Source organism: Eutrigla gurnardus (genome assembly GCF_963514095.1).
Source record: "Eutrigla gurnardus genome assembly, chromosome: 15".
NCBI lineage: Eukaryota > Metazoa > Chordata > Actinopteri > Perciformes > Triglidae > Eutrigla > Eutrigla gurnardus.
Window position 1 is genome coordinate 14,403,705 of NC_139938.1, and position 27,489 is coordinate 14,431,193.

General features: G+C 42.4%; 1 protein-coding gene across 1 annotated transcript; it reads left to right on the plus strand.

Moving 5' to 3' along the window:
- Nucleotides 1-993: 993 nt before the first annotated feature.
- mtnr1bb (melatonin receptor 1Bb) lies at nt 994-25,306 on the plus strand. The gene is made up of 4 exons (XM_084029762.1): nt 994-1,254; nt 23,761-23,879; nt 23,974-24,318; nt 24,821-25,306. Exons 1-4 carry the CDS (start codon nt 1,047-1,049, stop codon nt 25,241-25,243), a joined length of 1,095 nt encoding a protein of 364 aa, XP_083885888.1. The 5' UTR covers nt 994-1,046; the 3' UTR covers nt 25,244-25,306.
- Nucleotides 25,307-27,489: the final 2,183 nt, after the last annotated feature.

Sequence of the window (27,489 nt, forward strand, 5' to 3'; positions counted from 1 at the left end):
AAGATTTGTCTCGCGCTCATCTGTGACAAATGCTCCACGTAAGTCACAGGCTGATTGGACTTCCCGCGTGCAGACCCACCGCTGCGTGTACACTTAGAGCGACTCAGAGCATTGTGCCGAGATCAAAGGCAGATTCTGGGAAGTCATGCTGGGAATCGGCAGAGGGAAATGAGGCGAATCATTGTTTGCACGCACACCTCGGTTTTGTAGAGATGGAGCGAGAAAGTCAAAGACAGTGAGAGGAGAGAAAGAAAGGTGGAAGCAAACAAAACGGTTGCCTGGAAAGAAAAAAAAAACTGTTTGTGAAACAGTGTCTCTCCGTCGGTCCTCACTCTGGATGTCTCCACATCCCGCTGTGCGCCCTGACTGAGGGGGGCTCCTCCGTCAGATTTGCCACAGTGCCTCCTCGCCACGCACAGCGCCGGTTGCGTCGCAGCTCGGCGCGTGGCAAGGGCAACCGAAATGGTTAGGGAAGACAATTTGCTCCTCCGTTTGCTCAGAGAATAGCGAATTAAATCACAACGATTCCCGAGGCGCCACAATGCTTTGACATTTTAGAAAAGGAATAGCCTTCTTCTCTTCTCCCCCCCCCCCATCTTCAACGTGGGCGCACGCATACGGATGACAGTCAGAGATGCCAAGCGGCGAGCCCGCGGCACTCGAAGGGGATGAAGACTTGAATTATGACTGGACTGGACCTTCTTTTGTGAAATCTTATTCCAACGGCGCATCATTTACATTTCCCCACCAGGGAGGAGGCGTGGCGCCGCTGCGTGGACTCGGTGGCACGTGGATGGATGTACTTTTGTGCGAAGATAAAGAGAACGAAGATTCCCATGTAACTTTATATAAGTGACACGTGAGTAGCACATGATATCAAGTCACTCACGTCGCCTTTGAAGTAGACGGACTTGACGTTCCACTTGACGCGGGGAAGGCATCCAGGTGCGCTCCATGTTTGGTTTAGGACACACCGGTACCCGCGGTACCTGCGGGACTTAAGGCACAGCCGGGACTTGAGAGCAGCGTTGGGCTGTGGGCCAGGGATGCCGGACACATTCGCGCTCATAAGGAACCGGACAGAGCCACGGCTGGGGCAGCTGGAGCGCACACTGGCCACGGAGGGGAGCGCACGCCCCGCCTGGGTCATAGCAATCCTGGCCAGCGTGCTGATCTTCACCACGGTGGTGGACGTGCTGGGGAATCTGCTGGTCATCATCTCGGTGTTCAGGAACCGCAAACTGAGGAACTCGGGTAAGAGATTTCGTTTCTCGCAGTGATTTCATAGAAATGTAGGTTGGTGACCAAGTCATCAGCCACCAACACATTAAGGGAAGTCGTCGCGCACTCCTGTCATAAACTTTCATTACTGTGGCAGCATGCATTTGATTAATAACGTGGGTTATGTGTGACAGTCTGTAGGCCTCGGATTTTAAGTGAAAATGCAATGCACTTCTTTTCCCGACCAACAGACCAGTGAACTATTCCAAAAGTAAATAAAAAAAAAAATGTTTTTTTTTTAAACTATAGATTTCCCTCCATCTGCTCTTTAGCAGTACAGTTCAAGGTAGTCTCACTGTTTGAGAGGTGGTTAATAAGCCCAGGTAATTCCTTTTAAAAAAGCTGACTATACTGTTGATAAACCAATACTGATGAGTGTGTGAAACTACCAGGTCTCATGCAACTGTACAGCAAAGAACAATGCTAAATCACAAAGTATGGAAGTATGCTTTCACTGAACCCTCATGCCAGGTGTGGGGGGGGCATTAAAAAAAAAAAAAAAAAAAACACACACTCAAGGTTGTAATTCAACTCCTTTCTGTTGATGATGAACCCCTTTTAAGAATTTTACTGAATCATGAAACTCACCCTAATGCACTGGCTCTCAAACTTTTCCTCTCATTCCCCCATGCGGAGGAAGAAACGGATCAGAATAATAAACAAATGCCTCTTTGAAAAAGGAAATGCATTTAAAAAAGGTTTCAAGGAAAATGAACCAATAAACAAAAATAAAGCCTGCAGGCATTAGGGCATTAGGCTGAGGTAACCTGGTGGAAACGTGTTCTTTAATATTCACTGAGCTCGAGTTCAGAATGCACAAAATCGCCCTCAATCACAAAAGTCAAGACGGCGAAGAAGTCCCAAAAGGCCCCAAAGAGCAGCGTTGTTCTGGCTGAATCTGCTAAAATGAGGTATGCATTAAGTCAAGGAAGGATCAGAATGCCCTGGGCGTGCAATTCCCCACCTCTCTTAAGCCCCAAAGAAAGGGCATCGCTACACCCTGATTGGCCAGGAGGGGAAAACGCACCAAGCTGCTCTCAGTTCTTAATTAGGAGCCGGTCCCGACTCCCTGCACAACAGGTGATCTGAACAACCCTCCAATCAACGGAGGGGAAATGTGACATTCAGCTGAAAACAATTGGGGGAAAAAGGGAAATGACAGCGAACAATGAGGGACTGCTCCAACGTGACTGGGGTGTAATGTTTCTAAGTGTCTGCTTAATTTGTTGGGGTCAGAGCGTCCGTTTGGGACATAAAATACACACCGGTCTCTTCCACTGAAGCAAAGAGCAAGAAAGGCTTTGTCGTCTTTTCCTCTCGGTGTGTTTTCTGGTTGATTACTATCAGCTGAGCACTTTGTCTTGTACGTCTCGTACTTGTTTTTCTTTTCCGTCCTTGTCAAATATCCATCTATTCTGTAAACCTTCACTCTCTGTCTGAGTGATTGCCATTGTGATAGCACGATTTGTTTACTGTTCCATTGTGAAAAAGAGTCTGATATTTTTTTAAAGTCACAGGAGTGTTTGAATGCAACCCCTGTCTTCAGAGGAATACTCCCACGTTCTGCACTCGAGCATTTCTCTCTTTAAACTAAGGTTTAGGAAAGCGTATTCATAGCTTGAAGGTCTTTTTAGAAGTGGAACTCGAGATTTGTACATCAGGAGGAACGTGTCAAGTGCGATTCCATTTGTGTGTAACCCACAAAGTTGGTTTAATCATTATCTGATTAAACTTCGTATTAAACGTCATAGAATTAAAAAATGAATACCATGTATTATCTTTACCAGCAAGTTCAAATAATATTGACTTTAAAATGTTAATTGTTGCATCGATCTTGTCACCCCAAGATCCTTTATTCATCATCATTCATCAGATTCAAAGATGAAAAACAGTTGGTTAGAAAATATCACATATAAGGCGATATCAAATATCCATAAACTAACGCCACTTATTAACTAACACATTAACTACCACAACAACGGGGATATTTAATTTATGTTCAGTGACTAATGCCAGCCGACACGTCGTATAACGAGACAAAGTTACAAAAGAATTTCATACATTACTAATTAGTTGAACAACTCTGAATCACAGTACCTGTAACACCCACGGGTGCTCCTGATTTAATGTAATCAAATAAAAGTCCTCCCACCTCTTGAGTGAATAAGACAGCGATGTCTTATTAAACAGATGTTGTTGATGATGTTAAGATGTTTGTAGATGTCTGCTGCTTTAAAAAAAAAAATGCATCTGCTGCATTATGTTGATATAACACATTTTAATTATAAGACATGGGAGACATGGGAGTACCTTTTATTAAAAAAAAAACACCCAAAAAACAGTCAGATTTACACAACAACTGTGGGAGTATTTGTCCCACGCAAATCTCACACAGCACACACAACGGTATTCTATAAAAACCCTCATATTGGATAAGATCATGTTCTACGCTGTTATCACACTTAGCCTTTGGCGAAACACGCTTATCTGTCCACAGAGTCTGATTCAAGTGCCACTTGTACTTTTTTTTTGGGTGGATATTAGAGAAAAGGGGGTGATTATTTTGATTTTTCGCTCAATTAGGAACATAACACTACCGAGGAGCAAATCAGTAAATTGCGCTGCAGGACACATATTATACCTCTCAATGTCATTCGCAATTTCAAGCACAATTCCCGGCACGGAGGACATCGACCTATCTTCAGTTCATAGCTTAATTTAAAATTACCTGTTTCTATTGGAGATATTATTGGATGTTGTGGGCTATCTTTTCTTTGTCTATTTCTAGCTTTCCTACAGCCTACCTCGTGAGAAAGAGTGCTATTATAAAATACATTTGTAGGGGGGGGTTTGGCCACTTTTATGGTGCATTTTCTGCCTTAAAGCTGATCGCTCTCGACTCCAACATCCCACTCAGCAGTTGGAAAACAACCACGCTGAACCCACAGTCATGAACTTGAAGGACGCCTCCTGTAGATTGAAACAACCCACTCGACGGTTTGGATGGGAAAACACCTGACTTAACAGCGGCATGTACACAGCCACAGTGGGAGCAGAGGGTAGCCTGTCATTACACACAAACAGTGCTTGTGGCTTCGCACGAGTTTCCACTGTGGCGGCGCCAACAAATAAAATCCGTTGTACTACATATCAGGCACACAGAAAAAAATAGAATTCTTCCGAAAAAAATATACAACTTCTTTTTTTTGCCATTGCAGTTTTTACAACAACAACAAAAACAAACATCACCTCATCCACATCACAATGAATGTCTCCCCATGTCCCCTTCTAGTCCTCATCCTCGTGGTCCACCTCTACTCCTCTACCTGAGGCAAGCTCACATGAGGTTTATTTCTAGTGCTAAGGCACGGACTGATTTGGAGTTCAATCCGTGCGCGTGGGTGTTGCCGATTTAAGGTATGTTCCACGTTTGGAATAGAAGTGTTTTCCCCGATAATTGCTGGAGATTTGATTCTTGAACACCTGTGTCAAATGTAAGAAGCAGTGGGTTTGTTAGTGCAAGCGCTGGGTTGCAGAATTGCAAATGTGTTTGTACTTTTGGTGCCTTTGTTTAGGCGGGGTTACAAAAGTTCAGGTTTTGAGTTAAGCTTTCACCAATCACAAAAAAAAAAAAAGTATTATTATTCCAACACAGTATTGACGTCAAACCATGTTATTCACGCGAGTCACAGCTCTGATGCATGTTGGTCATGTAACCAATCAATTAAGGATTCCACGTTACGTTTGTGCCCTCTCTTTTGTTTTTCACTGACCTCAATGTTTAAGTGACTTTCACTCATCATGTGCTATTCTATATCAGCAAGCTCACCATGGACACACACACACACACACACACACACGAGCCATTCATCCCCTGAAATCTGAAAAGTCTTGAAATCTCTTGAAAAAGAAAAGCTGACTCAAACACAATGACTCCAAGATACTTGCATGCAAAAAACACATGAAGCATATTCAGTAAAATGCAGCACAGTAAGTGTACACATCCTATTATGATGCATTGTGTGTGTGTGTGTGTGTGTGTGTGTGTATGTGAAAGGTGTCTTGTACAGTTGTGTGGGGCAGAGGTTTTTGTCCCCTGAGATTTGTCTTTGAAGGAGCGTAGGTGTTGCAAACCTTCAAAGACAGTTAGACAGGATCACACATTACAGAGACTCTCTTCACAGAGACTATTTACATCGTAGTTCCCCACCTCCTTCTCATTCCTTCTTCTCTAAAGCTTTCTGCCTCGACAAAAAAAAATAATGCATAACATATTCCTGAGTTAAGACTGAGGTTTGAGTAGAAAAAAAAAAACACTCTTTATCCAGTGCAGCCTTTCACATCCAGTCGCTCAGTCTGCCTTTATCCATGGTGCTGCAACAATGAAAACTAGTCTCTTCGTCTGTCTGTCTCCATGGTGCTGAAACAGTCAAACCTCTCTCAATTGACTTTCTGGTCTGCACTTCATCATCATCATCATGGTCATCATCATCACAGCCTGATTCCTGTTCCTATTCAAAGCCTGCATCCTACAAAGTACAATCCAAATTAACGGAGGAGCTGTAGATTTTTGGCTCCAGTGTTTTTTCGGAGATTTGAGGACCCGTCAACCAGGTGCGACCGTCCGCTCGTCTAGGCAGCTAGCCAGCTCCCGAGGTGGCCGACCAGCTAAAGTCCACGGTCATCCAAGGTGAGAACGGTTTTATCTCGAGAAGCTCTGTCTCTGTGGGGTTTCTGAATGTATGATATCAACTTTGATGTTGATGCCAATTTAGTTTGTGTTGCACTGAAATATTGCACAATGCCTTTTGTGTTTAGGTTGTATACACACACACACACTGGTGCCCATAAAGTTGCAATGTTTTCATTTTTGAGACACAACCCTCTGTTTATTCATATTTAAATGCATTAGTAGCATTAGGTCACTTTTGACCAGATGCAATGATTACATTATGTGTCCCAATTAACCAGGTGATTAAATTTACCCATGCATAACATTTGTTTGGTGCTATAAAAGACACAACGTGGCATCATGACTTTTTGTAAATATACACGCCACTGCCTGTCGCATGTTATCTGTACACAATTCAAGCTGTCCGCGTGTAAGTGTATGTTCTGAGGGAAACAACCTATCACATCCGTGTGTTTGTCAGCGCCCTCTAGCGAAACGACCCATCACATCCGCGTGTTTGTCAGCGCCCTCTAGCAAAACGACCCATCACATCCGCGTGTTTGTCAGCGCCCTCTAGCGAAACGACCCATCACATCTGTGTGTTTGTCAGCGCCCTCTAGCGAAAAGACCCATCACATCCGTGTGTTTGTCAGCACCCTCTAGCGAAACGACCCATCACATCCGTGTGTTTGTCAGCGCCCTCTAGCGAAATGACCCATCACATCCGTGTGTTTGTCAGCGCCCTCTAGCGAAACGACCCATCACATCCGTGTGTTTGTCAGCGCCCTCTAGCGAAACGACCCATCACATCCACGTGTTTGTCAGCGCCCTCTAGCGAAACGACCCATCACATCCGTGTGTTTGTCAGCACCCTCTAGCGAAAAGACCCATCACATCCGTGTGTTTGTCAGCGCCCTCTAGCGAAAAGACCCATCACATCCGTGTGTTTGTCAGCGCCCTCTAGCGAAAAGACCCATCACATCCGCGTGTATGTAAACGCCCTTTAAGGTTAGGGTTAGGGTTAGGGTTCGGCATTAATAAACACGCAAAAAGGCCATAATGGAATACGAGTTGGCGTGTCATACATACGCTGATTCATGAGATCAGTCTGAAAGACAAGACATTTGTAAATTGTTACAACTTCATGGGCGACCCTATATATATACAGAAAAAGAACACATCACTTAATAAACGTAAGAGTGACGATAGCTTCTGCATCTTAAAATTCAATGATGGCTCCACAAAACACTGTTATCAAAGCTTTAACTTGAGCTATTTTGTCACAGAAGAGTTACACCGTTGTGTTGAAGGGCAGCATAATCACCAGAGCACCAGGTACTCCTGATGCTCATGTGGTTAGTGACAGCTGGTCCTGACAGCTGAAAAGGCTGCTTTTTGTCCTGATTCAGATGAGTTGGTTACAAATGGTGTTTGTGAAGGTGTGTTGCATGATGTACTGTAGGTGTTAGCGCCTAGGAATGAGTGCAAGTTGATGCGTTTTCCTCGAAAGTTGCAAATGTGGGAAAGGTGACACCGAGAGATAATTTGCGTTGTTAGTTTATTGGACGGTCCCTAAGTCTCCATTTCCCATCTTTGCGTTTGAGTCATTCTGCTGAAGCATTAATCCAGAGTGTCTCCCAATGAATAAGTATGGGGGATTTCTGTGTCTGCCTCAGAGACATCTTGACAAGACACACGGCTGCTTGCAGACTATTGCGAGGGATCTCTCAGGAGTCTGAACGCTTACACAATCCTACTTCCCTGTCTATACTGACAATTGTAAGGGGATGTTCATTCATTAATTGCAGATAAGCAATGGGCTAATAATGGCCGTGACATGCAAGAATTAAGATCTGTTCTTTGTGTGTGGATAAAAAAGGTTGCTCTGTTATATGTGTTCTTCCTCCCACAGTACATAGACGTGCAGGTTGGGTTCATTGATGACTCTAATTTGCTCGTAGGTGTGTATGTGGGTGACCTGAATAGGATGAGGGGGTCACAGATAATGGATAATGGTAATTATCTTTCTTCCTATACATTTGTGCATAAATCATGGTCTTCTTACAGCAGTTTCATCTTGCTTGGCTTTATGGTGCAGGAATAACATTACTTTCACGTTGGAAATATATATCAAAGTGGCATGTATGATTAAAAGTGGGATTTTTTTTCCCACTTAAGTTGTGATTGCAGCCTGTAGGTTGGAGACTTTATGGTACCATTTTATGATATTTATTGAGAAATTGACAAACAAGTTGAGCAAGCAGATATAGGAATCATAAGCGATCTATTTAATGCTGCTGTTTAATGTTTATTTCCTGCTCCTTAAGCAATAATCCGTTTGCTATTTTATGAGTCATGCAAGCAACAAACCAGAAAAACCACAGGAAATATACTGGAGGAGAAAAAATCACGAGAGATAAAACAAGTTGTGAGACACAGGGTGTATAAAGTATGTAGTAGGAACTTCCTTTTATATATTTGTTGCTCTTTTTGATATGAAACACTTTGTAACCCTGGTTTCAATGTTTCAAAAGGTGCTGAATTACTTACTTGCTATACTCGTATCTTGTTATTCCTTCAGTGTTTTGTTTAATATTCCGCTCATCACTCTAACAACATGCTCCTCGTTTCCACGATGACCCAGTCAGAACCGTCAGATCCTTCGCTCTTTTAGGTTTCTACGATCATTCATGCTCCCAACCAAGCTTTTTTTTTTTCTTGTTTTTTTGCTACAGGGGTGTTTGATTTTAATTCATTAGAATCAAAACAGAAGATCAGACAGCTGAACAGGTTGTCAGATCGATGAGATTTTATATAGTACCGAGGAGCTCTCTCAGCTTTCTGTTGCAGTTACGAAAAAAAAGAAGAAGAAATTCTCCAAAACAGACAGCCGAAGGCAGACTCATACCATCCACCCAACGACCCTCTTGAAACCTTTTTATGTGCGTAACAGAGGAGATGGAGAAAACGGATGCAGAGAGACAGAGATCACAGAGCAGGCAAATGGAAATAGAGGAGTGTTAAGCTGTAGCTCAAGAAGAAAGGGGGAAGAGATTAGACACAGGGGCTCTGTTGCTGGTTTGATTTGAATTAATCCATTTACTCGATATTGAATCATTTGGAATCGCGCATGAAAATTGCATTTGACATCCCATTATACATCCCATTGTGACAAATATTAGCCACTCAGTCTAGTTTCATCATGTAGTTACATGTGGAATCCATAGGGGAGCCGAGCCGCCACTGATCTATAATGCATGGGAGGAGAGTGTCTGCAGAGCTTTGGGGGATTTTCTGTATGTGTTGAGGCTTTGCCATATAATTCTTTCATCATTTTGTTTTACTGTTTTTTTTTGTCTCACTCGGTGAGTATTTAGGCAGAAGTGATGGTTGGGCATGACTGCTGGGGATGTTTTCAGCAGCTTTAAGTGCTCCGAGTGTCTACTTCAGCCTGAGCTGTGCCCAGACACTGTCCTGTATCTTTTGGTGAAGCATGACTTCTGTAATTCCCTTGAACACAGACAGCTGGATAAAGGAAGCAGGAGGAGCTGAGACCAGCTAGATGGAGATGAGCAAGGCGAGAGAGAGAGAGAGAGAGAGAGAGAGAGAGAGAGAGAGAGAGAGAGAGAGAGAGAGAGAGAGATAAAAGGAACGTTTGGAAACAGCTCTGAAACAGAAAAATTACAAGGACACAGGCTGTAAAATAGAAAGAGACAGTCCGACATTTCGATAAGAGAGGAAAAGGACTGAAATCCCTTCGCTATGAAAAGTAGGAGAGCGATGGTGTTTTATAAAAAGGAAGAGGCACAGAAAAGACAGTACGGGAACTCCTGTCATGTGTCATCATGATCACCCTGTTGTTATCAGTACGTCGGCGCTGAGATGGGGAATGACTCAATAGCACAAGTTTGCGCATATGAGTGCACACGCAGCTACTGACAGAACAGTTTCCTTTAATCTTAATAACCGTGGACGCGATAGGTTGACCCATTTCATGTGCAAAAGCAAACCGCTCGCCGATTTCATTCTTTCATTCTTTTATCCGATCCTGTAATGCTTGCTGTACATTCCCCATATGCATAATATATGCGTCGTGATAATTTGAAGTGCATTATGTAACCGTTTTCTCTAAAAAAAACCCTCAGGCAGCAGTGGGTGAAGAGGTGGAAGGAGGGATTTTACTGCATGAGACGGAGGAGAAAGAGAGAATGTGGAAGTAGGAAGGTGAAATGGAGAAGATGTGTGAAATTAAGGGGCAATCTAGGGTGAGAACATGAGAATAGGACATGGGAGGGGTGGAGGTATCGCAGGGATGTGCAGAACTTTATACGACTCTGCACACACGAGAGACAGCATGTTTGTATCAGGCAGATGCAGCTAGAGACAGTGAAGCATGATGGAAGCTCCTGCCTTATCTACTTTTGGATGGAAGCCTCCAGGGATGTTGGTTAAACTATATACATAAAGGTTTAAAGGTCAACAGTATGAAAATGCACCTGGGATGATTGGATTTATAAAGGGATTGATGTTTGAATTGCAACTTAACATTTAACTGCGTTGGGGTGATGTTGAACTGATAATGCTATCAGCATATATATATAATTATCACACATATCATTAAGCCAAATATATCGCAAAAAGTTCTAATCTGCAGCCGACTGAATCTGAGATTGAGAGCTACACTTTGATGTGTTACGCCCCGTTAGAATTCAAATGTGCCGATCCAGTGGTATTCATGACACAGAGTGCTTCGGTTCAAAGAAAATGAAAAGATGGAAAGTGTTTAGTTTTCTATTGACTAAACACTGAGCTCATGTTAAATACAGTGTAGCGTTTTTCTATAAATATTTTCGGAGACGGGCATATAATCAGTCTAAAGAAACCGTGGATTAAAAAGAGGTTTGTGTGTCGAGGGACCATCAGTTTTTTTGATTTGAAATGAACCTGCATTGAATACTTAATCACATCCTATTGATTTCCACTCATGAGTCAAGTCTTTCAAATTCAAGTTGGAGATGCTCAATGCTCCGGAGTCAAAATGGATATTTTTGCTACATAAATTCATTTTTTTCCCCTTCATTAATTGAAAGGTTTCCTCTTTTTAAAAAACATTTGAATATTTTACAGATTGGATGTGTTCATTGAATTAGACAACGGTACTTCTCCATTATAGCATTAAAACTATTGTAAAAATGTATTTGGAAAGTCTCACTACTCTCAGGACTTATTTATTAAAACCCTTGTTATTAATGAGGCCGTTAAGTTATATGTTACTCCTGTTGCTTGCGTTTCCAAATGTGCCTGTATTGTTACATACAGTAGCCTACTTTTAAATCATCAGGATGGGGTTTTTGTGACTAGACAAAGACAAAAAAAAAACACAAATCAAACAAAGTCGCTTCTCTCTCCTGGGGGCTACATGTCCTTTTGTTTCTGTTTGCCTCTTTCACAACTCCCGATAAGAGCGTGTTTGCAGCGCTGGTGTAACTTGGCAGCCGGGGCAGACAGTTTGAACACTCAAATGCCGTGCAAACAAAATGCCAAGTTTTCTGATCAACACAGAATTCCCGGAAAAATTCCAACTCTTCAAAAGGTTGCAGTCAGTCGGATGGGTGTCATTCCGTCAGATATCGTGTGAAAAGCCAAACATTTTTCACGTAGAAGACATTTATTTGCCTAAAAGGTACATTTTTGGGGTTGGAAGTGGTTTCTCCCTCAGTGCAGTGCGGCTTTAATCTAGACTTTTGTTTTGCCGATGTTCACTGTTATAATGATGAGCTAAGACAGCTTTGTGATTTAATCATCTGCTTTGCTTTACAGTTCAGTGTGCACTTCAAAGGTCAATCTCCGAGGACTAACCAGACTTAATGCCTGCCTGCTGCACTCAGTAGGAAAGCCAGTGAAGCCAAAGCATCACAGGATCATATGAAATCACAGATATAGCAGAACACATTGCTGCAAATCTTTTGTGCAGAATGGTAACCCCTCTTGCTCTTTTTCCGCACAGGAATTTGTAGTATTTTGCATCAGCTCCTGTCTTAGATTTCCCAACTAGAAATTTGAGCTATTGCAGAAGTTTATGGATAGACGTGTATCTGCTTCAAACCTCACAGGCAGCATGCGCCGCCAGGCAAACAGGATGGCATTTTAATGTGAAGGAATAGACGGGAAAACGGACAAGGGTCGGTGTTGTGCATGGAGGTGGGGAGGTGTGTGTGTGTGTGTGTGGGGGGGGGGGGGGGGGGGGTTGTCTTGCCTGAGGCAAAGTGTCCAAAGAGTGCATTTTGAATGTGAATTGCCCTGACCTGAGTTCATCCCGCTGCAAACAAAAGCTTACCGCTAGATGAGAACTTCATCAAACGCATGCGTCATTTGTCACACAAATGCTGGAACTTATGTTATTCTCCGTACATGACATTCACTAATATTTCATTTGGTTGGAGAGGCAGCTTCAGCTGGATCAAAAGCCCGACTGAAAGCTCACCCGTTGACAGCAATATCTCTATTTTCCTCGTCGCCTCTAAAGTCAACGACTTGCCTCACTTATTTAGCAAATGAGCAGACATTTTCTTGTCCTGCTCAACTCTCCGTGGGAAACTAACAGCCTTCTTACTTTTTTCATCTTTTGAATAACATTACTTTCCCGCAGGCTTTCAGACATCAGTGGATGCAAGGGCTCTAGGACTGTTCGTCCAGTAGAGGAAGCTTCTCGGAGACGGGCTGTTTCCGGGCAAAAGGAAATAGCCATAACAACATTAACTTAATGTAACTTTGTTTCATTAACGTAACTTCCATCGCGTTAACTTCTCCCATGGAGCCAATGGGCAGTCCAAGTTGGCCCATTCAAAGTGTAATTTGTCGTAAGTTATAGCAGGTTCGCCCTCCCTATCTCCGTTTAGGAAGTCGTGATCCATCCTACAAATATCCTCCTCGCCTCGCCACCCAGAGTGAGCCGCAGCCAACAAGGCTGCTGTTCTGTTTGAAAACACTTCAATTAGGACAACTAGAAGTCAGCTGCTGCCAGGCACACACACATACTATATGTGGCGCTGCTGCATGTTGTGGAGACGGAGAGTGTAATTATGCCTGATGGAAAAACAACACTGTACCCAGAAATCTGGCACTAATAGGTACCCACAGACCTGAGCATTACGTGGCGTGATGATTCCCGCGCACCCGAGGTCAGGCAAGAAAACAAGCGCATCGCTAATGTGGCATGCATTAAAGAGACACACGGACAATGGACCGGAAAAAAACGACACGGAAAATGATTGTGCCTGTTGAAATGTTGATGCTTGAAGAAGTTGGAGCAGCGAGGAGGAGGGGCGAGTGATTATTCAGTGATCATACTTTCAATTACACTTGGTGGAAAACATTACACATTTCAGGCCATCAAGCATTCATCGGAGTTGTTATTCCATCATTGTGATTCAGGATGTATTTAAGCAAAACACAAACCTTTAATCTTTTCCACCTTCTTCCCGTATTCGTCCGACGGGTGACGTGTTTAGAATGTCACAGTCGCAGCCGGCCTGAGGCATAACTGAACTTAGCGGCCGCTTATGACGCCATGGCAACAAAGGCGTCCACGCGGAGCATGAAAAGGGGAAGAAGAAAGAAAAAAGCAATTATTTTATATTGTCCTAACTACTTGCCAGCCACTTCTTCCAAAAATATATTCAGTTTCCATGCAATTCTGCCTTCTGTTTTTTTCTTAGACTTTTAACAATCTCTAGTTGCTCCTCTTAGAAATATAATTCCTCTTCTTAATGTGGTTTAAAAACAGCTTTTAATAAATGCTTATAACTGCTTTGATGTATAGCTTAATAGGCAAAGTTTAGCCAAAGAAGCATTTCTAACATTTAAACACCTGCATTTACTTATTAGGAGGAAACATATTTTAACCAGGTACATTTTTCCTTCTTATGATTAAATGTAGTTATTATTATTCCGTGCGTCTAGCATATTGCACTTGCAAAGTATTATGGCACCAATGAAAGGCAGCAGAACATCAGGCAGGGTTCTGTCTGCTCCCCTCTTCCTGGCGAGTACTTCAAATTTGATGTTGCAGAGTCAAAGAGGCTTTCTGTGAGCCAGAGAGCCGAGAGAAGAAGAAGAAGAAGAAGAAGAAGAAGAAGAAGGGTGCAGCTGATGGTGCCGTAGCCCACATTCGGATAGCAGCTAGCCTGGCTGGTGCGCTGCCTCCCTTTCCAGCAGCAACGTCATCACCTTTAGCCAAATTGATGAGGATCGAACTGCTGAGAACCAACAGGCAGAGCTGACTGGCAGTATTTGCACAGCAGTTGCCCACCGTTTGCCAGCTTAATGTACAGTTAATGACTCTGCCGCTGTGGGTTTCACCACGGCCTGCTATTTCTCACTGGACTATGTTGCTGACGCCGGCACGCAGAGGAATGTGCCGACGCGCGTGACGACAGAAAGTTTGAAACTTTAAGATGAACTCTGTAACAAAGACGGGACCTTCGTGTTCATCATCAGCGACTTAGCATCCCAACATGCTAAGATAAGACGCGGAACACGATCGGCATTGACTTTTGACGGACTCGTCATATGCAGATGGGATTACTTTTTCAATCGCCGCTAAATACAATGCCGTCCTTGTATCACCATCTGCTCATTTCACCTGCCCGGCGAGCCCCAGAGACCTGCTTTAATCTCCAGCTCTTTGATATAATCACAGCCCCGTCCTCCGTGTCTGAGGTATGAGCGGTGCCCACATGTTGGAGAGGGCTGGAGATAAACTTGAGCTTCCTGTTTGGCCTGTGTGTTGCACCAACTTTAACCTTCAAACGCCGAGTCCTTGAAACTTCTGATGTGTCTTTTGGCGATTGCCCTGATCGATACCACACTGCAACTTGCCGCCTCTTAACTGCTGGATTTCACAGATGTTTTCTGATTATCCCCAGAGCTCCCGTGCTCACTCACTCTCTTTCTCCCCCTCGCTATAAAAAGATGGACTATACAGTTCCCATCCCACATCAGGATTCTACAGTATATCATAGTGTATTAGTCGAGTCAGATCCAAGATACACATTTTCTCAGTTTCCCTTCATGGTATGATACCACCTCAAAAGTGAAAAGACTTTTGAAAAATCCAATTTTTTAGATGAAACACCGACTTCTCTATCACAAACAGTGTCCTTGGTACTGGATAACCTGGAGGACATGCTAGCACTATTCATACTCAATGAAAACAGGTTGCAGTAAGCCGAGGTGTAAGTAAGACATTCTCTGTATGTTTAATATATGAACTGTTATATAGTTTGCTTGAAACTATTGTATGCAGAGTTGGGTGACCCTCAAAATATTACAGAAACACATAAATAAACAGAAAATAATCAAAACAACAAGGCTAAGTTTAATCGTTTGTTTGCTCCAAACCCATTCAGTATCACGCAGCATGGCCGTGACACACAGGGGAGAAAGAAAAAAAAAAAAACCTTGAACAGCAACTGGATCCTGAGGGTTTGGACGTGTCTGTTTGTGCTATAAAACCACCAGCAGTAAATCCTTCACTCATCCCTACACCTGTCAGGCTTTTTATCACATCACAACTGTATTGCAATTCCAACAGCTTTGTCCATGTGCTGACTTTCTCTTGCAGCGAGAGGCCTAGTTGGCCAGAACCAAGACAACCCCCCATAGCACGTGCTTGAGCACAACACAGCCATATGTACAGGCAGCGCTAATTATGCACACCAGACGCTCTTCTCATTGTGTGTTTGAAACTAAGTAGCCTTCAATCCAGGGAGCATTTTCTCCCAACTGCAGTCACAAAAAGACATATTTCGATTTTAATATATGTAACCCAGTCCAGACCCCAAAAACTGGAAGATTTTACTTTCAGACCATTTCTTTGATGTAAGTCCAACTCTGCCTGCCATGCCCTCATGTATATGGTAATGGAGTCACGTTATCCCCTCATCACGTGATACTGAACCATCTGTCTGCTCAACGCGCTACCTAGTTTAATGTTCACCCCAGAACATTCTTCTGAAGTTGTTCTGTCAGGTCTGTTTGCTAAGAAGTATACTGGCAATTATGTAAATGACACAACAATTGAGCTCAAGATTTGTGGTTTAAAAAAATTCTTTGGTCATCCGCCATTTCCATTTGTTCCGGACTTCCTGCATGGTAAATCTCAATTTTATGCAGACATATTTGGAGAGATATCTCAGAGGACCGTGGTACAAAACAAATGACTGTCTATGCCAGTCCACGACTGTCGCTTCCTCCCCCATCCCACACAGAACAGATAACAAGTTGAATCATTAAATGTATGAGCAGTTACACTTTGAGGCATAATTTACATACGTACAAGCAATTTAGGCCAGCTGCACAAACGCACACCGATACGCAACACACTGGGACAGCATGTTTAGCAAAAACTGGTAATTCAGATAAATGTGGGATCAGGAAGATAAATATTAACACAAGCAGCACATAGGGATGCACACACAAACCACAAGATGAATGTCTTTGATAACCATGCAGCCATTCACACAAGCACAGAAATGTGACCCTTTTCTCCATGAATAGAAATGATTGTAGTTTAATATGTTAATCGTGTGTGCGCAGAGGGCCAAACACACATATTTGCATCTGTTTTGTAAAATACAGATCCTCTTGGACTGAATTAAAACAAGTCCGCTGCTGCTGCCGTTATTCTTGAGAAAGCTTGAGGTTAATGAGCGATAATGCACATCTTTATTGTTGCCATTAATTTGATCCTGCGCCTTAGTCGAGGAGGAACTCTGCATTTTTCCCTCTACACCTTCTTTGTGCCTGACTGACCATGATTTAAGTTGTTCCTTATCGTTATGGTTACGGTCCATTTGCACGATTGCCTGAAACTGCATGGGGGCTGCTCAATCGGTTCTCAGTTGAGCATGAGGGCTGTGTTTGTTTCTTGCACTCAGTGTGTTGAATTTGCCTTAAACCTTTGCAAGCATAACAGCAAAGTGGTGTGCCACTATACTGAATGTGTTTTCTTTCTCCCCATGAATTGCTTCCCGACAGCAACTGCAACAATATAAGCAAATATACTTCATTTTCCTGTTTGCAACAATATTTGACTATTTTGTTTTTCTCCGACTGTTTATTACCGATTTCATTGTGTTGCATTAGCTATCATGAAGATGGTGGCTTAACACTCACACTTGAAATCATTGGCAGGTTAATGCAATTCATAAATAAAGTGTCATACCGGGTGATGCATATTGTTTACAGTGTAAACAATCTGTGACAGTGCCCTCTGAAGAGAGGCGACTGAGGCAGGGAAGGAGACCTGAGGGAGGCAGCTAAAGGAAGAGCAGCTTTGCAAAGCTGCTTTCAAAGCAGCAGCCAACCAGCGGCTGAATCATATTTACTGAAATATTCAGCAACCACTTCCTACACACTTCCCTCCAATGAGTTTTTATGACTCTGGAGCTCATGTTAAAAAAAGTAACTTTAAGCAAGGGTAGGCAGTTGTTTTTGGGAAATTCTGTTTAGATCTCATTTGCAGTCATTAAATCAAAAATCTGATATATGTGGCTGTCCAATCCTTTTATTCAGCCCCCATGAGATTGGAAGACCTACCTGCCTGTCTGCCTGCCTGTCTACCTGCCTGTCTACCTGCTTGCACTTTGCCAGTGGGCTGTTTGTGCTTGACCGGAGTCTTCCACAAGGCTGGGCAGACACTTGGGACAGCTGTGGCTTTGAGGCAGAAGATCAGCAGTTAGATACTGAACCCCAAATTGCTCCCGTCGGTGTGTGAATGTGTTAGTTTAGGTGGCAGATGGCAGGGAGGGATTACTTCAACCAGAATTCAAGAAAACAATTTAATTTAATTCTCAGACCTTTGTATTATGTGGATGGCAATTAGTGGGACCCTTAAAATTGTAAACCTAAAAAGTCACAGATCAATATGGCAGTGATGCCAGTGTGTTTGCTGATGTGTGTAACGAGATTTCTGACTCTTCAAGTTACACTTTTTAAAAAACGTGATCTGTGGCCTTCCACCTCTGATCCTGCAGCTTGTTAGCAAAAGACAGTTCAACACGCTCCTGCAAAAAGCGTAAGAAAGACAGGGAGAGTGTAAAGTTTAACTCCCAATAACAACTTGTCAGGTACAGCATATCGTCCATTTGACCTTTGTTCTACAACACAACTTTTAAGGTCAATGTCTCCCCTTCGTAGCAGTCGGACATGCTCCCAATCCATTTCAGACTGCTAACGTGGGATGATCGTCCAATTTGCAGCATCAGTGTGTGTGTTTTTTTTTTAAAAGAAAAGAAAAAGCAGGATGGAGTGAGGAACGAGGATTATCGGATCGTATCTTATAAAACTAGCTGGTTGTGAAATTTAAGGAGCAGCTGAAGTGAGTAGAGAAAATAAAGAAGAGACCGTGGTGAAAGTGCTATGGAAAGGTTAGTCTTTCCTTCCTTTGTGGGGTCAGCTGTGTACGACCAGGCAGTCGGCGGGGCAGTGGAGTCAGGAAGCTGCTGGCATGCTGAGGAACGGGCTCTGATGTATAGTGGTGATGACAAGATCGCTTATTGGCTCGCCTGCAAAACTATGAGAAAACGCATTACTCTTTTATCTTGTCTTCCGTCATCAGCTTATCCTCCCGTCTCTTCCTCCACTGTTGCTGCTGACAATCCCATCCTCTGTCGACCTTTGACCCCCTCCTTTATTTTTGCACAATCTTCCTAATTTTCCATTTCCTGTTGACAGCCTTGTTCAGTCACCCCTGCAGATTGAGTCAGACATTGCCTCCCTATTGTCTTTGTGTCATGTTCTTCCATTTAACGGATTGCAGAAATGACCGGAGGTGACAGACTCATTATAAAATAACAAGGCTGTTAATTGTCCAGATCATGTCTCGTGGAGATTCTATTATTTACCCTCTTTAAATGAGATTGGCTCTCCACGTTTAACACAGCCTTTTCCACATGAAAGTGCAGCTTTTGTCATGCCCGGACACTTTTCCCTCCACATCATTTCTTTCTGGATTCAGTCCCCATTCCTGTCATCATTCCCTTACCATCTTTTATTTTTTTTTGGCCCTGCTCCGTCACTGGAAACAAATGTAAATGCTAACAAGGCAAATCTGCCTCGCATGTCCTCCCACAGGAATGGAATTCCTGGCAAATGAGAGGAAAATCTTTGCAATCTCTTCCCTTGGGGAATTGCGTACAGACATGGGGGGAATATGAACAAAATTATGTTTTGCTTCTAATATTGTTTATTAAAATAATCATTCATGCATGCCCTTTGACGAAGGAGATTAAGTTTCAGTCAGCATTTCCATATGCAATTATGTACACGTGAATAACCTTGTAAAGAGCTGTACCAGCTTCAATAATCCAATCCACCTATTAGGCATAAAAAAACAAGCAGCAGTACAAACTATGCTGTTTACTATGCATGTTTGTTCATTCCCTTTTTGATTGGTGCAGTAAAGTAGGTTTCTACTGCAAATTGAACTCAGCGCTTCAGAGTGTGTACATGCTTTCATCTGGAAATTAAAAAAAATAAAAATAAGTCAAGGTCTCTGTGCAGTTTCTTGTCGAAATTGCATCCCGTTCCCAGGGACTGTGGGGTGAATTAAGTCGTAGTCTAATCTAAATAGATGACATTGTTCCAAACCCTGAAACAAGATTGCCACATTTAAGATTAGACTCCCATCTGTGAATAATCATGAAATGTGATCGGCATCAGAATCTTAGTTTTGAACCGTCTTAGATGGTTAAAAAATAAATAAATCCTCACAGGTGTGCGTCTATGTGAGCTCCCCACACGTGAAACACTCTGCTTCATTAAATCCATGCTGCTCTTTATCGGCTGTTGGTGGAGGAAGCGGCCAGCAACTGCTCTCTCTCTCTCTCTATCTCTCTATCACACACACACACACACACACACACACACACCGTGTGGTCCATGCCAGAGCAGTGCAGAGTGTGGCACTGGCTGCTTATCCAGTCCTGATGCATTAACAGCGTTGTGTGGTCAGAGAAGTCACAAACAGCAATTGCAGAAAGGATTTCTTTTTTCTTTTTTTTGTTGATAATTGCAACCATCTGCCTTGTTTTTCTAGCTGATACGTGTCCATCTGTTGTGTATGAGTGAATACAAACAAGAGTTCACTCCTTCACCTCCCTCTTAATCCGCGGTACCATCGTGTCTCAGGATGTTGACTCAACAAATCTAACGTCATGTTAACGTCTCTCCACTCATTGCCTCGCCAACCCCAAACTAAACAACATTAAACCTTCAAGCTGTGCAGCTCCACAGGAGTCTATGCATGTACCACTTGTCATTCCTCATGTAGCATGACGCCGTGGCAGTGCAGTGGAACGGCAGGTCATTTAGGTCAGACGTTTCACAGTTTAGAAGTGGCGATGATTGCCTTTGATGAAGAAAACATGGCTCTGACAGCTGTGTGATAATCGTATGAATATTTTACAGCTCGAGTACACATAGCTGAACTATCACAGTTCCAAATACGGTGCACTCTTTGCTATGTTGGAGGCGACTCAGTCAAACATGTAAATAGAAAAATCTTTTTTTTTTTTCTGGAGACTCAAACACCTGAAAAATGTAGTTAATTTCAACTTATATTGCCATAACAATGCGATTAAAATGATCTAATTATCCTGGCAGGCCTCAATTATGAAAGGGTTTGTTGGAGCATAAATGAAGTCCTCAATAAACTGTTTATGGTTAATGATGCAAAATCTGAGTGGTTATCCTTAACGATGTCTATTATCCGTGCACTTGCTCAAATTGATATTTTTATGAGGAAAAAATGCATGAAAGCAAGTAAAAAAAAAAGAAAGAAAGGAGAATATAAAGTCGAGCCTTTTCAAATAACCAGCAGAATAGTGCTTTGTTGCATATGGAAGGTACAGATTGAAACTCCACATGCAATGAATCACATTCAACACTCTTCATGTGAAGACTGCTGAAGTTTAGGCGAGGTGACGTGAAGTTAAAGCAAAGGCAGTGTGGTTTTTTGGCTTCACTTCCAGATACAGAACATCAACCCCCTTTTATTGCTATTCTTTCTCCCCGATGCACATGTCCAATTTATATTCAAATACACTGCAAAGAATGAAAAGCATTGGATTGTGAAGTCTTAACAGGCTAACTGGAGATGCTATGGTGCATTAGCCATAAACCCCACACATAAGCAATTGTATATATTGAGACTTTTGTCTTTGAAGCAGATTTATTTTTTGTGTTTTTGAAATGGTAATGCTGCCCTGTCAACCAGTTGGTCGCTCCACCACTTTGATCCAGACAGGATAGTAGTGGATGGATTGCCATGAAATTTGGCACAATCATTGTGGTCCCTAAATGACAAATCCCTCTGACTTTGATGATCCCCTGACTTCTCAGCTCACGCCACCATGAAATTCATTTTGTTTTAAATGTCTCATCAACTATTGGATTGCTGTGCAATTTAGTCCACACATTCATGCCCCCCACATGTTGAATAGTAATAATAAAAAACACTTTGGTAACCACTTATCTAGAGCCATTATCAAAGGTCTCAATTTGTCCAATATTTGTGCTTTATGACCGATTACTTTACTAACTTTACAACATTCCTCCAGCCTCTGCTGTACGGAGTGTTTAGTGCTTCTTTGACTAGCATGCTAACACTTGAAACTATAAATGTGAACTGGTCAATATTATACCTACTTAGCATCAGCATGTTAGCATTGTCAATGTGAGCATGTTAACATGCTAATGTCAGCATTTAGTTCAAACCACCACTCTGGTTCAATACAGCCTGGCAGAGCTAGCATGAATGTAGACTCTAAATCCTGTTTTCAATTAGTATTCATAAGACAAATAAGTGAATATACACAATTTAGTCAAATCTGAAGGTCAAGCTGCTCATGCTGCAGATTTTAGATCAAAGAGAAATGTATTTAATCACTGATCAACATAAATATGTATGTTAGACATTTGTACATGTTTTAATTTAATTTTTTTTATTTGAAGCCAACTTATAAATAGTAAATGATGAACATATCCCATAACTCGGGGGTGTAAACTGTATTGATATGGTCTAGTTTTTTTTAATGTGAATCAGTACAGTTAATTGAAGTGCCACGCTCCAGGGTTATCTTAAAGAAAGTAAAAATGTACAGCCGTTCTCACTCCCAACGTGCCAAATACTGCGGTTTTGTCAGTGCTCCTCAGTATCTAACACTCATTGACCATGTGAATATGACTTTGTATAGCACCACACACAAGAGTTGCTTCATGTGAACGCACCATGAATGTTAATTTCATATTAACTTATTTTCCCTCCTCCAAAATATGGAATCATTCCCAATTCAATAATGATTGATTTCAGCTATAGGAGTGCAGCTTCAGTTTTATACAGGGTGCAAAATCAATCTCCAATCAAATACGCCTTAAATATGCACAGACAATATCTAGAAATATTGCTCATTGGTGCACGGTTACAGTTTTAGGTTGCCAGTGACAATCAAACCAACCAGAACTGCTTGTGCACAAACTGTAGCAGTGTAGCAGCTGCATGGCAGCTATAAATAGGGCTGTGGTGCTCTTTGCCATGTGCACTTTTGACATGGATCGAGCAGATGGGTTACCCAGGACACAACAACGATCCTCAATCCTGCTGAGAGATGTTTGAGAACATGACATGCAGGAATAGCCTACTCCCTCCTCAACCACACCACCACAAAATAATAATAATAATACTGGGCGAGCCACAGGTTTGAGCCATAAATGTTTTATAGTAAAACATGTCAATGCTCTGCCCCACTGGAACTACCTTTAAAAAAAACACTTGTATTGTTTCTAACAAACCTGGAGGTCTGGAATATGGCAGAATCCCACAAGTACTGCACCTATTGGCCTGGTTTGGCTCTAATAACTAGTTATGACATGCATGTCAGTTAAAATACGAACAGCTTAAACCATAAAAGGTGGTGGTTCCATTGGTGGAGGGAGTTATGGCACTACTGTGAGCGAATTACGAGCTCGAGAAGGTTAGCGTTGCTGTCTTGTATAGGAATCCGATTGGATGCTATTAGTCGGATGGAAGCCTAGGTGAAGCAGCTGGTCGCCGATTAACAAACGCAACTACTTTGCTCTGTCTGAACTCAAGCAATGCTTCATTTGTGTGACTGCTGTTTGGATTAGGCGGAGGGATCAGCTAGATTAGAAAGGACCTGCCAGTGTCCCTGAAGCTCAAGTGCTGTGTCCACCAGCTTGATTTTCTACTCCGTCAAAAACACAGCAACTCTGCCATTCCTGATAAAACTTGGTCTAGGGCGAGGCAACCGGCTGTGGCATTGGTTAACCTTTGATATGCACTCTCTGCCAACAATCTTTCCAAACTAGACACATCAGGTTATTGTCAGAGACAGAATAATTGAATGTGTTGCAATTTTACCTGCCAGCTTGAAACAAGTAATAAGGTTAAAAACCGGAGGGGAATTCTGACAGTTAACATAATGTCAGCCTTAAAAAAGCATGACAATAACAATATGCATGCAGTTCTTTTATTCAAAACGTGTGCACTTTTAATGTAACAGCATCAAAGGTAGACGCTTTACACCTTCTATGGAATGTATTTATTCTGACTGTCTGGGTTAAAGCAGGCATTGCATTGAGATGAGAAGATGACGGATGAAAACCATCAGAGTCGCATTAGAGGGTGAATCCGGTGTCAGGACGGCATAATTATGGCGTCTGCATAATAAAGACTCATCTCCATATCAAGTTGCTATCGTGTCTCTCTGTGTCTTCCTCTCTAGGTAATGTTTTTGTGGTGAGTTTGGCCTTTGCTGATCTTGTGGTAGCCTTCTACCCCTACCCCTTGGTTCTCTATGCTCTTTTCCATGACGGATGGGCACTGGGAAACACACAATGCATGGTAAGACCGCATCAGTTACTACATGTGTCAGCTCACTCCCAATGCTGGAGAACACCACTAAACACTTCCTTACTCTTTCTTCCCCTCCATTCAGGTCAGCGGTTTCCTTATGGGGCTGAGTGTCATCGGCTCCATTTTCAACATCACTGGGATCGCAGTGAACAGATACTGCTACATCTGCCACTCGTTCTCCTACAGTCGACTCTACAGCTATCGCAACACTCTGATGTTTGTTGCCTTAATCTGGGTCCTCACGGTAGTGGCCATCATCCCCAATTTCTTTGTCGGCTCCCTGCGCTACGACCCGCGGGTCTACTCCTGCACCTTCGCCCAGAACGTCAGCAGCTCTTACACCGTGGCGGTGGTCGTGGTTCACTTCCTGGTTCCCATCGCAGTGGTGACCTTCTGTTATCTACGCATCTGGATACTTGTGATTCAGGTCAGTCTCTTGCATCTCCACTGGTTTTTTTAAATGCATTTACAGCTAACCTGTAAACATGCCATCATGTCCCCCTCGGGCAAAACAATAATACGATCCATCCGCATTCCAGGATTCATCCAAATTTGACCTGTAATGTAGAAAACATGGTCACTCAAAGAAATCTTGACCTTTAATCCGCCAGAATATTCTGACAAAATACATCATATATCATCATTCAAATCAGTTCCCCCATGTTATATTTGAGCTTAGCATTTTTGATCTGATCTTTAAGTAGATTTAAAACAAACACAGCAAAGATTTCAAGAAGCTAATGGCCATGATTTCTGCTGGGATATCGTGTTTGACAGGCAGATAGATGGACGAGGTCCTCGGAGTGTGTTGTATGTCTGCGTGGGTGTCTTGTTTTGTTTCGATGTGTGTAACATAGAGAGGCACAGAGGAGAAGCAGCCTTGGCATCATTAACAGTCGATGATTCCCATCTTCTGTGTTTTCATCCAGGTGCGTCGCAAAGTGAAGACAGAGGAGAGCCCTCGCCTCAGACCGAGTGACCTGCGGAATTTCATCACCATGTTCGTGGTCTTTGTGCTGTTTGCCATCTGCTGGGCGCCGCTAAACCTGATCGGCTTGGCGGTGGCCATTGATCCGTCCCGCGTGGCTCCCCGCATTCCCGAGTGGCTTTTCGTGGTCAGCTACTTCATGGCCTACTTCAATAGTTGTCTGAATGCCATCATCTATGGCTTACTCAACAGGAATTTCAGGAACGAGTACAAACGCATTGTCACCTCCGTCTGGGTGACTCGGCTTTTTGTGACAGAGACTTCGCGAGCGGCCACGGAAGGCAGGAGCCTGAGGAGCAAGCAATCGCCGCCTCCGCCGCTCAACAACAACGAGTCGGTCAGAGATCGTCCAAACAATGAATGACATCTAAAGTCCTTGTTTAATGGTAATTCTTGTTTGTGTGACATCCAGTCGGTTGTGCAGCTAAAGAGTGCGAGAACGGATGAAACTGGAATACATGGCTTGGTTTTCTGTTCGCCGGCATTGATCAGAAGAGGTTTACTTCTGTGGATACGTTTCTTAAAACATTTAAACGTTGTAAAAAGAGTGATATCATTAATATAATTTAACATGGACGTTGTTATGTGCTGGGAGAATGGAGCCATGCATTGCAGTTTCATTTTGCTTGTACTCTTAAAAAAAAAAAAAAAACAATCTGAATGGTACATCAATATATCATAAAAGATGTAATATCCTTTAATGTCTGCTGCTGTAGACGCTGCATATTTCACACAATGGTGTAGCCGCTGGTAAACACCTCTCTGTAGTAACTTCAAAAGCCTCAAATAGTTCAACTCGCCTCACCCGAACACGACATTGGTAACAGAGGAGATAATGTCTATAATGTATGAGATCGGTCTGATAGGGGTTGCCATGGTGACAGTAATGGTGTGAACCTCTTGCACTGTAAAGAGCGACAAACAATAACTTAGTAATGAACATAATATATGAATTCAGGAAATAAAGTCACTAGCACCACAGCTTGTAAGATGAGGCGTTTAACATGGCTTCCCAAACTAAAGTTGCATGTGATGTTGTAGGTGGAGGACACCTCCTGTATCTACTATTGCTGCCGCATCCATCGTTCTGCATATCCTCTACTAGTAATACTTCCCCACGGCTGCGCTTCGACCATTATGTGACCCCATATCGATTTATAGTTCACTGTAGGCTGTATGTTAAGTATTCCTTGATATAATTTTTTTAATAAAAAAAATGTTTTCTTGACAACGAGCAAAAAAAAACTGTGGGGAAAAATAACCAGCCTATTTCAGGGAAATAAATTAAAAACAAATGTGAATTTGATTTTACACCAGAGAAGTTATTCTCAAAACGTTTTTTCCCTCCAACAAAAACATTAAATAATTCTCCATGTTCACTCTTAGTTTTTCCTAATTTTATGCTATCGGAGAGCCACATGAGTTTTATACATATTGCAGAAACTATATAGAGAAATAGTACAGACCATTTGTAACCAAAAAATATAAAACTCAGTAAATAGTAAGTACAATTTTGAGGATGTTGATGCTGATACTGTTGTACTGCTGAGAACACCTACAGTGCAGCCCAGCACGACAGTTACAGCAAGAGCACAATATTTTAACAAAAAATCCAAATGCAATAAGTATAGCAAAGTGCAACAGCGTGAATGACTCTTTATGCATTCTCACACTTTGCTATGCAATCGGAAACTGGTCATCACGATCCAATATCAGTCCAGCTCATAAAAAAATAATATCCAATTAGCTGAGATAGTCCTTCACCTTAGTCCATATATCTTACCGATTCACTGTAAAACGCTGGTGCTCCCCGGGCCAACACAGCAGGCCGACAAAAGGACCAGGATGCACAGCAAGTTGGGGATGTTCTCCTGCCTTCTATGCTAGAAAGCCTCCAGCCGCTGGGAAAAAGGAAGCGGATAAATACATTTACTGAATGTGCAGCAATGTGCAAAGGGTCCTCTGCCTCCCACATCGTATGCAAAACGTGGTAGTCTTACGATTCTTGTTCTTCATTCTGAAATACTTATGCAAAATGTGTGCTTTTCATTTCACAGGTAATGTATCTTTTTTGTGTTCATTTATTTTTTTATTAAAAAAAAAAGCAACTTAACTCAGCAGAGACATATTTCGATGTGTTCACTGTGGAAGAACAAAACAAAAAAGGCTAACTAGGGCGTTACATTTAATGTTCCCGAGTTGGAACTGTCACTTGGTTGTCTGACAGGAGAGTGACATTCATCGCCTCTAAATTGAGTTGTGTGTCGAACGATGTGGATTGTTGACAAAGTACAGCTCGTATCTGTATTCCCCTTCTCATGGTGCCTACTGAACATTCCTGTCATGCTACGCAGTTCGTCCCAAACATTCGCAGTGCATCAGCTGGAGTCTGAAGACATTTCAAAGGGATATTTTTTGTAAAGTATTGTCATAGTGGTATATTGTTATTGGAGATGTATTCAAATGTGTTTTATATATATTTATATATTAACACATTTAACAGTGTATTACCGGATCATGTTTAACCTCTCCTTCCATTAACTCTACTACAATTGCAAAGTGCATCTAAAACAACCTCGAGCTTAAGTGGCATGTACATTGCACACTACA